General features: G+C 42.7%; 1 protein-coding gene across 2 annotated transcripts in view; it reads left to right on the top strand.

The window, feature by feature from the left end:
* CRHR2 (corticotropin releasing hormone receptor 2) overlaps positions 1 to 14045 on the top strand; it is a 141474-nt gene that overhangs the window by 69141 nt on the left and 58288 nt on the right. For both annotated transcript variants that reach the window (XM_027660632.1, XM_027660633.1), the window contains one exon: positions 9391 to 9476. In XM_027660632.1, the coding sequence (XP_027516433.1) occupies positions 9391 to 9476 (86 nt within the window). The remainder of the gene's footprint in view (positions 1 to 9390; positions 9477 to 14045) is intronic.

Raw genomic sequence — 14045 nt, 5'->3', positions numbered from 1 at the left:
GGGGATTTGCTGTCTCAAGGAATTATCTCCAGAGTGCAAATAGCCTTGGCAGGCTGCAGACTCATCCTGCATATTCACCTCAAGTTCAGCTCAGTAACACAGTCACAGAAGCAAATAATCTCCATTGGTTTTGGGGAAAAAAAAAAAGAAATTTGCAGGCTGTTACTGGGTGTACTTGTAATTTAGGCACTGCAGCACTTTTTGACACGCACTGAAAAGGAGGGATTATTTGCCTTTTTCCCCTCCTTTAGTGCTTTTGGCACACGTGACCCAAACCCTGTCATGTCAATTAGTATAAGGACAAGAACTGTGCACTTTCAGGTTTCTGAAAGCAGGATTAACTCAGCATTTATCAGATGCTGGTGAGCCTGTTCACTTGGTTCTCTCTCCCTGTCTTCCTGATGTTCCCTCAGTAGTTTCTGCAACAGCACAGTCCTGACATTTCAGAACAAGAGTTTTCTTATTCACAAGACATGAAATAATTTCCTAAGGAAATTAATAATATGTAGGGATAATAATTATATAATTGAATAATAATTCTTTTTTACTGAGTTATTAATAGAAGGGTTACCACAGCTGTAAACAGTTAAGACAAAGAAAGCAGCTTCCAGGATGATTCCCCAGTGATCCTTCTGAGGAATGATTGTTTTGGGAAAGGGCAAAAGTTTGGGGATCACCTGCAACTGCCCACACCTCAATCCTGAAACAAGTCAAAATGGAGCTGCAAAGAAACAGAATAGGTACTATAAAAGAACTGTATTTTATGGAACAATCTTTGTTAACCCAGGAGGAATGAAAGGAGTGAAAAATACGGCAAGAGGTTGTGTTTCCTGAGTTGTGGGGTTGACTTTCAAGGGATTGGAAAGTCAAAACAACAAGTGTGTTTTCTTTTCTGTAAAGTTTTGCATTAGCAGATATTTCATTGAACAAAGTTAAAAAGAGCCACTGCTCTGACAGTTCTGTGGAATTCAGTCTCTGGGATCTTTCTTAAGGTGCTCAAAAGGCAATATTTGCTACCAGGCAGCCCCAGTGTAGGGCAAGCAGAGTTCAAGGCCAGGCTGGAGAGGACTTGGAGCAACTTGGTCTAGTGGAAGCTGTCTCTGCCCATGGCAGGGGGCTGGAAATGGATGATCTTTAAGGTTCTTTCCAACCCAAAACCTTCTGTGACCCAGTGTACAGACAAACAGAACTGAATTCCTCAGGTGCCCTTAATCTCTGTCAGTCTAACAGGGAGTGCCTTGGGCTACAAATCCGGAGAGTTTTTCTAAACTCTGAGCAAGTCTGGAGAACTTTTAAATTTCTGAAAGGTTCTGTTGCTTCCTTGGCTTCTGACATGTTATATGACCTGAGTGAATCACTTAAGCTTTTCAGCAGGTAGGAAATCTATACAGCAAGTGAGCATAATTGGGCTGCTTGAGCTTCTGGTGAACTCTTTTTGGACTTCTTTGTAAAGAAAAACAATAGAAAACTCATTAGAGTTTCTTGTGTGCTTGAAGGCCTGAAGAAATATCAGATTGGTGAGCCAGATAGAGCTGAGTTTAGAAATATTTTTCTAGGGGAACATTTCTTGCCTGAAGTCTTACTTATCTGCCTTCCAAGACTCTCCTCTAAGTGCATTATAATTCTGCATGAATGTAAGGAAAAAAAAAAAACAAGCAACAAAAAACTAACTGTGACACCTAAGAAAAACTCTGCACAAAGTTTGGCTTTCAGGATGATGTTGGCTGATGTACAAAATAATAAGCATCGGTTGGATAACTGTTCTTGCCTCTCCTTATTTTTGTCAGAATATTCCTCATTGACAAATAAAGTATGCGGAGATTTATTTTTTTTTCCCCAATCTCCTGGATGTCTGGCTGCTGTCACAATTATGCCACTGTCACTTATGATTTCTAGAAATAGTAAGCAGTGTACTGATGCATTGTGAATCCTACCTGGCTCTGGCTTGTCGTAGCAACAATCAGGAAAGATTCCAAAGAGGAATCTTTGGCACATGGATAAATAATTTATAGCCCCATGATTCAGCCCCTATTTTTAGAGGCTTTCTGCTTTTCTGAGACTTTGAAAAAGGGCTAAGAATAGTCTATACATGAAGTGATGTGTCTTTTATGCAACACAGGTTCTTTCTGTCTCGTTTGATCTGAATCCTATGAAATCTGGGCAGCCAGTCTGAGGAATTTATATGATGCAGTTCCTCTTGGATTTACTGAGGATCATGGTGAAAAGGTTTTGCTTAGTGCCAAGGAAACTGTCTTGTTTTAACGATTAAATGAATAAAACTTATTTGGAGGAGACACTGGGAGAATCCTGCAATGTCTCAGTGATTAGGACACTCTGAAAGAAAGAAATCCATTAAGCTGGGTTCAGGTTAATGGAAATCCAGCAGAGGAAGGACCAGACTTGCAGTGCTCTGTGTTGTAAGTAACTTATGGGCTACAACAATCAACACTGGAATATTGTGTTTTATTTTAACTCCTGTGTTCTTTGAATTTTTCTAAAATTTTTCTTCGGGGCATAAAAACCTGGGTTCGATTTACCTGATTTATCAAGTGGTTTTTGCTGCCCCGTAACTGTGTATTTCAAAATTCATTTATTCAGCTTAGAAAATGTCATCCAGCTTTAAGCCTGGTGGTGAGACAAGACAGGTTTTCTCTGCTGTCTGCCTCTGATTTTACAGGCCGGCATTTCACAGAACCTATTTTAATGTTGCATATCTAAGGGAAAACCTCACTTATTTGGGCTTGTTTTCCATTGGCAAACTCGGCATAAACACCTCCATTTTGGGGGACCATTGACTGGCTGCTTTGCTGTGCCCTGAAGGCAGAGTAGGAAAGGACTGGTGAGATGTGCTGAACGAGGCTGAATGCAAGTTGATATTTAAAATTAAAAGGTTGAACTCCACCTGTGGTAAATATGCAGAACTAACACACCCTGAAAAAGAAGGCTAATTGCTCAGCTTGGTCAGAGGGCAGTACAGGGACAAAAATGGTCAGTAGTTATCTTAAAGAGCGAGGAAAAAATATATATTTAGGAATATTAACCAAAAAAAAATTCCAGTGGAGAGATTTAACAAACTATCTGTAAAAGTTTTACAAAGCAATTGCCAGAAATTCTTGGGGCTTAGACTTTTAAATCTGGACTGAACAAATGCTACTGAGGAGATGGGTGACATGACCCACTGTCCCCTTTCAGGTGTTCGCTGTGTCTGGGAGTCTCTGAGGCTGCCAGAGTCACTGCTCACTCCACTTTCCTTGTAATTTCCAGGGATTTTGTTCAGTGGGGGTTCCAGTTTCCTGACTGATGGACCCTTCATTTCAGCTTGGCTGCCAGCTCACGTGGATGAGCTCTCACAGCAGTCGGATACCCTTAGCTGTGCCCAGCTCAGGGCTTAACTCAGGCTGTCTTTTATTTATTTATTCATTTGCCTGTTTATTCCCTTCACTCCAGCAGCAGATGAGCTTGTCTCAAGACTCCAGGGCCACTCTGTGTGTGTGGGATCCAGGGCAAAAGGCAGTTAGAAAGGTTGGATTTCCATTTTAGTGACAACTGGAAGCATAAACCTACTCAGAAAATCATCTACATGAGAGACAGCAAGATGACTAAAATCTTTTTCAGAACCAGATTAGTTCCAGTTGTCAAGGACAAGATCCATTACAGCAGTGCCTGCTTGCAGTGTCTGGAATTGTCTTTCACCTGCTAATGACTAGAATGATGTGGTTAACTTCCTGCTGGGAATTACATCCACTTGCCTTTACCCAGTGCTCCTGTCTCTTGTTTCTTGTTTGCTTCGTGCTTTTAATGGACTTTTACTGACTGAACACAAGCCGCCAGGCCAATCTATACATATTGAGTTACTGCTACCTAAAAGGCTTTATGTTCTTCAGCAGGATCAATAAAAAACAACAACAACAACTAAAAGATAAAGAATACCACTAATCAAACACTCTTCCTTACATATTCCATTCAGAAATGCAACCTCATCTGCAGTTAGAAATGAAAGTAAGGTCAAGGTTTTACCTCCCAAACTGATGTAAAACTATGATGTAAGCTATGTTTTAAAGTTGTTCCAGAAGGTAATAAATAGTATCCTCTTAATCACAGAATCACAGGATGATTGAGGGTGGAAGTGACCACTGGAGGTCACCTGGGCCACCCACACCCAGTTGCCCAAGACCATGTCTGGACAGCTTTTAAATATCTCCAAAGAGGGAGACTCCACAACCTCCCTGGGCAACCAGTGCTCCCTCACCCTCACAGCAAAAATGTGTTCCCTGATGTTCAGGTGGAACCTTCTGTTTCTCAGTTCGTGCCCATGGCCTCTGGTCCTGGCACTGGGGAAAAAAAAAAAAAAAAGCCTGGATCCATCCTCTTTGCACCCTCCCTTCAGGTATTTATATAAATTAGTAAATCCTCCTTGAGCCTTCTCTTTCCCAGGGTGAAGTGTCCCAGCTTTCTTATCCTTTTCTCAAAGGAGAGATGCTGCAGCCCCCTAATCACCATGTGCTCCTTCGCTGCTCTCTCTCCAGCGTGTCCACTTGTCTCTTGTACTGGGGAGCCCAGAACTGGACCCAGTTTTCAGCCCCTGTGCTGGCACAGCCTTTGTAGCTACTCTGTGTTTACTGTGAACTTCTGCTATCTGGTGTTACTGGTTGTCAGTATTTTGAGTCCAACCTTCATGTGAGCACTTGCACTTTTGAAGCAGTTACACCAAATACTGAGACTTACCACAGTCATTGAGTTCAGTGGTTTCTAAGTAGCAGAAAAATCACAGTTGAGATTACAAATATTGACTGTTGGCTGCTTCATTTGCTGTTTAGAAACAGACTGGGGGCTTTTTTAGATGAGTGTCTAGTAGAGTTGTTAATAAAGTGTAACATGATTGGGAGGAGTTCATTTTGCATGAGTACAGATGCCTGAAAGCCACAGTTCAGTTCTGGGATAAAGGTCCTTGAGCTTTATCCCAGAAAAACTGGTGAAAAACTGGTGAAAAACTGCTCACATCCCATGCAAGTTTTCCCAGAACTAGTCTTGTGATACTGGCACTGAGCTGAAGGGGGTTATGGGCAAAGCTGTAAACAGTTTGGATGTCTCCCCCTTTATCAAACACTGGAGTGTGAGGAGTCCTTATAAATTAATAAATAATTGTGAGTTTCTCTCATGTCCTTCATACCAGATGAAAATCACAATCCATTATTTTTGGGGCTACAGTGCTCAAATCTGGGTTGATCAACTTCTTTTTATTAAAACAACAGATATGCTGAGCTTTCTTGAAATTCCCATTTGCCCTGAAAATAGACAGAGCTGTATTATCGTAGTTGTTTATTTGGATAAATACAACTTTTTTTTTTCTCCATTCAAGGATCTTTTGCTCTCCACCTTGGAATTTCTCAGTGGCTTTCAAATGGTTCTACTCCACTCAGAAAAGTTAAAACTCTGCATGGTGTGGGCATGTGTATACAAATACATGAAAGTGAGACATTCTTGTAGTTATTTGGTTGTTTCTTTGAATATATTCAGAGAAAATCCATAAAATAAGTAGGCTGAGCTGGACACTCCTTCCCCAAAAGCTGGAGTCAGGGAGAATTGGCACCTAGGACTTCTCAGCAAGCATTGCTTTTACAGGAGCTTCATACACAGAACAGTCCCTGTTCCTGCTGTGGGTGACTGGTTGGAGGGAACAGGGTATCCCAGTTCTACTCCTGCCAAGGCTTTGCTGTAGTCATGTTCAGATCTTTTACCTCCCTTCTTGTGATGTGGCACAAAGTTTTTCAGGAGCAGAGATCCCTTTTACAACCCCTTAGAGTCCATGAGAGCCGCAAATGTTGGTACTTCTGCAGTCCTTGTGATTTGCATCTGAGCTCTCGTTGCTGCCATTGGTCTTACTGGTGGAATAGGACTATGATCAGCTCTTAGAGAAATAGGGAAATGCATACTAGTGCTGACAGGCCTGGAGGGGATGAAGTACATTTTCTGGAAGCTGACAGCAACCCAACTGGCAACCTGAGCTCTTCTGCATATTCCTTCCTATTCAGGGATATCTTTTTTGCCTCCTTGCCCATCCCCTGAACTGATGGTTAAGCAGAGGAAATCAAGTGCCACCAATCCACAGCAAAAGGAAATCAACATTTCCAAAATCAAGGAAGAGACCATCAACTGAAGCACAGAAATGAATATTGTATGAAGTGTCAGAAGCTCTGTGGATAATGACTGAGTGTTGCCTGTGCCATCATGAGTCATCTACTACTCAGTATTGGTTTGCATGACCATTAAATCTACTTGTCCAGTTGTCTTATGTGAGTGCAAGTGCACACAGAGCACAAATAACCACACATGTTGTAACCACCAAGTATCTCTTTATTTCGTGTATTTCTTCTTTAGAACAAAGTCAGTAAGGAAGGAGAAATTATAAGAAGAGAAAGTATACGGAATACTTCAGTATGTCATTTGTCAAAGAAAGTGAAAATTTACACAGTTGTTTTTCAACTAATAAAAAAATAGTTTTAATAGCTCTATTTCTTTCCATTTATAATTAGCTCTTGTTGCCCTAGAAAGATCACGTAATTGTTCTTTTCTTCCTGGGCCTTCATTGTTTGTTTCTACAATGGAGTTCTCCATCATGATTCTTCCTTTTTTTTTTTTTCCTATTTTTAATGACAGTCATTAAGAAAAACTGAACTTAATCCAGTCTCTTTCCATACACAGTGCTTTAAAGCTAAGAGCAAGAATGCTTCTAGCACGAAGCACATTAATCCCAGTTCTCACTGGAAAACTGGGTGAGAAGGAATATTTTTCAACACGTTCAATCAGTGCTGGTTTCCCTCTTCCTTCACATACCCTGTAGCTGGGGACACATCACTTCCATTGATCTCTCTCATGGAACCAATGTATCTGTCATTTTTGGCATCTCTTCACTGCTTTGATCCCTGCCACAACTCTGCATGTCCCAGAAAATCAGCCTGTCGTTGAGTCCAGTGTCTCTATTTCCTCATCTTCTCTGTGCTGCCTGTGACAGTAACCAGGGATGTCACAAAGCAGATGTTTGCTGCTATGAAAAACACCAAGATGATTATTTGAAGTTGCTGTTATTTTATCCAGGGTCTTCTGTGCAGGGATATACCAGCACACACAGGAATTTTAGCACATGCCAGATGTGACTGAGTGTCTGTGAGCACAGTGAGCCTCTATCCAGTGCATGTGGGATTGATCCAATATCCTCAAGAAGTGATGGACTCGCTATATGCCATGGGATTCATCTGTGCATCAACAAGAGCTGCTTCCTCCAGGTGCCCTCAGTGAGGCTCTTACTCTTTATTACCTCACTCACTAAATGAGATATTTCTCCTTTGAAGCATTGGGTAAAAGATCTGCATTATGTTATTAAAATAGATATATGAAAATACATCCAGTGTGATCAGAAACTTGTTTCCATGTGGCTATTAGGGCTCATGCTGTAAGACATTTGGAAGAAAGAAAGAAAGAAGACCTTTGCTGTGGGATAAAAATTAGTTATGACTGCTAGAGCTTGGAATGAGATATTCCCAGAAGTCAGATCTACTTGCTGTTGTTGTTTCCGAGAAGTGACTGATATTGGAGGAGATTCTGGACTAGGGAAATTCAGAGTTTGATTTTATCCTCCTCCTGTTCAGATACTCACCTTGTAGGAGATCGGGTGTGACAGCTCATAAGCCCAGATAACTCAAAGAAGTTTCTCAAAGAGCTGCCTTGATGTGGGTTTTATGTTCTAAGTCTTGATTGTGCTCTCCACACCTGAGCTGTAAAGGCACAGTAAGGCAAATGAAGAGTCAGAATGAATAAAACAAGGGTTTGAATGAATAAAACAAGGGTTTCACATGAGCACTGTCCTGGAATTGGGATTCAACATCTGACTAAGCACCCACTGAGTGTCTGGAGGGTCAGAAGTTTGTTACAGAGACTCAAGATCAGCAACTGGTCAAAGGATGGGACAAATACAAAGGCTCTGAGGGATGTAAATTGGATCCTACCACCTAAATCCCACTCAGACTGTTTTGTTTTGTTTGGCCTTGTCACACCGAAAAGTAGCAGTGGAAAAGTGCAAGTAGACAATAGCAGTAAAAAATTCAGTGCTCTGTGTGGATATGGTGTAATCTGGAGCATCTTGTTGCTTTCCACATGGACTTTCCTTCTCTATAAGAAAAAACACCTTTTCAGAAGTGTCTTTACCTTTTTTTCAAAGGTTGTTGTCAACAGAACTTTTAGAAACGTTCAATCTGATGCCTTTATTTGACATCTGATTTTCCTGAGGGCTGGGTGCTGTACTAGCACTGAATGACCATGGCAAAGGCCCAAGAAGAAACTGGATAAAGGGCAAGCAGGAACATCATGAAGAGTTCATTAGGGAAGTTGCCTGTATTTGTCCTTTGGGGATCCTTCCGAATTTCCTGTTTTATTTTTATTCTCCTGTTTCTAAGAAACAGTTCAAAATAAGAATGTAAAAAAAAAGTACTGCTTGGAATTGGATGTACTTTTGATGAGTGGAGAAAGGTAGTTTGTACAGCAAAACGCCATAGTTTTCCCTCAGAGTTCCTTGGGATGAAGAGGAATTCTTACCAGAAATTGAACTCCCCTCCTCACCCCCAATATTATTACATGCAGTTCTCAGAGCTCCTCGAGGTTACATTGCAATTGGACATGAAATCTTTCTGCTTCAGTAAAGTAATTTCTGATTTTCACTTACATTTGGGGAGAACTGGAAGCTTGGAAAAAGACCAGAAGTGGTTTCCTTTCCACAGACCATGGTTGAACACATCCTAACCTAGAGGTACCCATTTCTGAAATAATTTTGTGTGGATTCTTGTGTGCTCCACCTCCAGCCTACCTGTCCCAGGGTGGGGAGATGTGCTGATCTTGCTCCTCATGTTTTTTGCAGAAGTTTCCCCAGTAATAGTGTTGCACAGGAAGGCTCCAGAAAATCAGCATCTCCAGGACTGTTTTGTCTAGTTTGCAGTGGGATAAATGGAAGGGGGGTAGAGCAGTAAGTTTACCACACACAAACCATTCTCATATACGGGGCACCTCTCTGGTTTTGAATATGGCTGCTTTTTTAAAAGACTATACCAACGTTAAGCTTTCTCTTGCAACGTTCTTCTCATACCTTTTCTGTCTTCTGAACTCATAGACTGTAAGAAAACATTATCAATCAATATCTTTAAATGCTTGTAGTCTGTAGTTGTGTTCATGTTATTTATTTCTCTCCTCAGTGGGCTGTTCTAATCCTTACGGAGGTGGCATAAGTTAATTTGCCTTGTAAATAATCTGTTCTGTTAATCTTTTCTCAAATCTGTGAGATTTCTAGGCTGTTTAAAGTCCATCACAGACTGTTCATCTCTCTTTTATTTTGGTCTGTACCAGGAAATGCCTACAGAGAATGCCTGGGCAATGGGACATGGGCTTCCAAGATAAACTACTCTCAGTGTGAACCTATTCTGGATGACAAGGTCTGTATTTTTACCTTCATTCTTCTCAATGACATTTCTCATACGTGAATGCAAAGCTAAACTTAAGGTTAACATGCTAATTTGGGACTTCTGAGAGAGATTCCATTTCTGTCTCTGCAACAAAACCTCCCCGTGAATTCAGGCAAATCACTTGTCCTCTCTCCATATCCCCTACTCACGTGGTTTTTAAAAAAGGATGCTTTTTATCACACTCTGTCCCTGCTGATGTATGTTTATGCAGATTTTTCCTAGCTTTGTTCAGAGCCTACAGATGCTACAGTAAATGTTAGTAATGATAACATTAAGACCAAAAGCCTCTTTGGCACTAAAAAATAAGTTTAACCAGCTGATTCCACCCTGTATCTGTCCATTCTGAGGTCTCATCAACAACTGACCTTTGCAGATCTCAATGTCATTTCTCCTTAAGCAAATATGTAAAGGGGCAGCAAAAGAAAAATACATAAAAAGCAGACTCAGGTCTCAGCTGCCTTTAAAAGATTGAACCAGTCTTGCATGATATAGGAGTTTACAGATTGCAATTAGCATATGGGGTTAAGCTCCTTCCAAAAGGCTGCAAGCAATTATGCAAAGCCCTTTTCTTGTCAAATGTCTCAGTTTTTCTTGGAGGCATGGCAGACATTCACCCTCACACAGTTTAAACCTTCCAGCCTTTCACACCAGGTTCTCTTCCTCTCCCTTCTGTTTTGAGTGCTGTGGTGGGACAGGAGCACACACGGTCCTCGTGCTCTGTCTGTCAGGGTTGATTGTCCCCTCTAAGAATCAGGGTGGAGCTCAGCAGCTCAGGTCTGCTTAAGATTTGGGGTCCATCCAGCTCATTCCGTGGTTGTAGTTGTGCTGTGCCAGTTGCAGAGGGCAGGAGGACAAGGTCATCCCACATTTAGTACTCAGGAACTATCTGGAGCAGTGCTGTACCCCAAACAGTCAGGATGTGCTTTGTCTTAGGTCCAGCATCCATCCTGTGAGATCCATGTGTTTGCTCAATGTGGGCTTTGAACCAGTGACTCAGAAAACAGGTAACTACACACCAGCTGCTGAGGAGGACCTGCTCTTACCCCCTAGCTAAGTTATTTGGTGGTACCCACATCCCCTTTCCTTTTGCTAGAGGCTTCTAGAAATTAGGAAAAAAATGTACCAATACCTGAGTGCCATCCAGAGGGATGTTCCATGTGATCAAGCAGAGTGATGATGCTCTCATGGCAATTTAAGCTGACCTAAGGAAGGACCACCCCAGGGCAGCCCCTCCTTACATTTCTTTCCCACTTAAAATGAAAAACTAACTCGTTGCTGGGTCGTTTTTTTTGGACGATTCAGTTCCCTACAGCATTTTGTTGCATTGTTGCAGGAGTGCTGGGGCCAGCCCAGGTACAGGGCAGTGAGAGTGTGGGTGGGATTGAGGGGGACACACCAACCAGCTCTGCCTGAAAGGGATCTGCACATCTGTGAAACCACCCTCTTAAAAATGAGCAAGAGGGAGGGGGTGTGGAGCAGCCAGTGCTGGTTTAGAGAATGGGGAGCAGAGCTGGGTGAAGGCTCCATATCTTTAATGTGGTTTAGCTGGTACAGGAAACCTGAGCTGATAACAGTGTGCTGTACCTGCTCAGGAAAGTGCTGCTGCATTTTAATGGCCCTCCTTATGTGTTTGCATGACTCCAACAGTTGCTATCTCTGCACCAGCAAACACAGAGGAGTTTTGTTTGAAAAGGCTGGGGAAGTGTTGTGACTAGAGGACAGGATTATTTCCTGTGCTCTGTTTTTGCTTTTAAAAACTTTGCAGCTATGGTGATAGCTTAAAACTACTCAAATAGCGTGTTTCTTAAACAGATGAAAGTGCAGATGTTCCCCCACCCTTGCTTATAGAAGCTTAAAAACTCATTTGTTAGATCTTCAAAGATTTGCAACAGGCTTTGCAGATATTAATATTTGTGAATATTTTTGAAATCTCTCCTAGTGCTCAGTGTTACAGATGAATACTTGCTTTGTGGTGTCCAAAAAAACTAGGAAAAAAAATCCCCATATATTTCTCTGGGGATTTGATTAAAGGTGAGATTCAGGCACACACATGTTTCTCCTGTTATTTATTGACTGAGCCTAGCAGATGCTAAGCATCAGCCAGGAGGTGTGCCCTGTGATTTGTGTTTATTTTTGATACAGAAAACAACACTGCTGTCAAGCTTGGCCACTCACAGCCAGAGTGCTGAAGAATCACATGGTTTGACTCTGAATTCAGTGATTGATAGATGGGACAGGAACATGCCCCATCCCCAGCTCTACCTGCTTTATGGCAGAGTTTTGATCACGTAGCAAGGGAAATTTTAGAAGTTTGTCAGCTGTGGGTCAATCTCAGGGGGCATCAGCTCAGTAACACACATTCCCTGGATTACATCAACACATCATGGCTCTGCTTGTGGTCGAGACCTGTGGCAGCAGCTGATAAAACTCTGCTCTGGGACTGATTTGTTCATAGATTCCCACTTGGGCTGGGATTTAATTCCCTGCGTGGAGTTGTGTGCTGTAGTTTAAAATGCCCCTGTGTGTCTCCATGTACCTGGCAGGTGACAGTCCTTCGGAATACCTGTGCCCTTCAGGTCCTTCATGGCCAGAGAAGGGCAGCAGAGCTGGGGAAGGGTCTGGAGCACAAGTCTGATGAGGAACAGCTGAGGGAGCTGGGGGTGTTTAGCCTGGAGAAAAGGAGGGTCAGGAGAGACCTCATCACTCTCCACATTTGCCTGAAAGGAGGTTGTAGCCAGGTGGGGGTCGACCTCTTCTCCCAGGTAACAAAAGTGACAGGACAAGATGAAATGGCCTCACCAAAGGAGGTTTAGATTGGATATTAGGAACAATTTCTTCACTGAAATGGTGGCCAGACATTGGAACAGGCTGCCCAGGGAAGTGGTGGAATAACCATCCCTGGAAATGTTCAAAAAATGTGTAGATGTGGCACCTGGAGACATGGTTTAAGTGGTGGAGTCACCATCCCTGGAAGTGTTCAAGAAGCACATGGGCGTGACCCTTGGGAACATGGTTTAGTGGTGAACACAGCAGTGCTGGGTGAACAGTTGGACTCGATTTTGGAGGCCTTTTCCAGCCTTAATGATTCCATGATTCAGCAGCAGGAGTTTGAGGTCAGTCACCAGGGCCAGCTGGGAAGCACAGGGTCTGCTGAGTGCACCTCAAGGTTCACTGATGTCTGTGTGTGCAATACTTCTATCCCTTGCTTCTGATGCTGGGTAGATACCCAGATGTTGGTTCCCTAATGTCAGACTGAATCTCACCCTCTGAACAAATAGTTGGCTCCTTCTCCAGGCACAGGAATAAGGTACAGAAACAATTTTGATCCAGCTGGCTGCTTGATGGCACAGCATGTGACAAATTCAAAAATTCTACTCAGCCTACAAGCTCCTGTGTCAAAAGGACTTTTGCTGCATCGGGCACAGATCTGTGCTTGTTAGAAATAAAATGAGAGTCTCAGGCAGCAAAAAAAAAAAAAAAATACATCTTAGCCTCCAAAAAGAGCTATAATTTAGGAACTTTGGTCTTGTCTATGTGGCCTATGTCAGCTGGATATGAATTTGGTTCTGCTGATGTTTAGAAGTGGCTTCAAGCTGTGTAGCTGAGTTAGCACCATGCTGGGCTTAAGCTAATATATCCTGCATAGGAGCACAGCCACACCAGGCACAGCTATGCAGCTTCCAGCTGGCTCAGAACAGGAAAGCAGTCAACTCAGAGGCATCTTGGATGACAAAGATACTTCCCAGTGGCTTCTGAAAGTCTTTGGAGAGGAGATGTGGTGTCTTTAAACCGTGCTGGTGATGAGATCATGCTGGCAACAGGAAGAAATCTAAAGTGACTGAACTGGCAGTGGAGTGCAGAGCCCCACAGGGAGACATGAGCTGTAAACACTGGCAGGACCTGCCAGTAAGTTCTGTTAGAGGGAGAAAAATCCTTGTCAGCTGGACTAAAGAGTGCTGTCATTAGGTGGTCCTTCAGTCAAATCATTAGCTGAATTGGTTTGGACAGGTCGGCAGTCACATTCTGACCGAAGCAAGAGGAAAAGTGCTCTAGACAGAACAACTCCACGATTACCTGAAATCTGGCTGCAGGGAGCCCACCACGCCTTAGGTTTGCAGGGCTGGTGCAGGTAAAGATATAAAGCTGTGCTTCCTCAGTTTACCTGGTAGAAGCTGGTGGGAGACACCCCTGCACTGTCTGGTGTAACATGATTGTTGTGTGTAATGGAGGAGGATTCCACTGGTGTGACCTGCTGTGATCAGAGAGCAAGGCTACTGGTGTGCAGACCATCTTTGTATTCCCCATCCCTGGAAGTATTCCAGAGCTGGTTGGATGGGGCTCTGAACAACCTGGTCTAGTGAAAGGTGTCCCTGCCCATGGCAGTGGGTTGGAAGAAGACAACCTTTAACATCCCTTTCAACCCAAACTATCCTGTGATTCTATGATCTCATTTTCTAGCTAATTTCTTATGTAGAAACCCTCCTCCTAAGCCTGAATAGAATTTATATCTTCATTTCAGTGAAGTGAAACATCTTCCTG

The sequence above is a fragment of the Corapipo altera genome, unplaced genomic scaffold (assembly GCF_003945725.1).
Source record: "Corapipo altera isolate COAL_440 unplaced genomic scaffold, ASM394572v1 126, whole genome shotgun sequence".
In the NCBI taxonomy this organism is placed as follows: domain Eukaryota; kingdom Metazoa; phylum Chordata; class Aves; order Passeriformes; family Pipridae; genus Corapipo; species Corapipo altera.
Note: the sequence above shows the minus strand (reverse complement) of the source record. Positions and strands in the feature narration are given on the sequence as shown.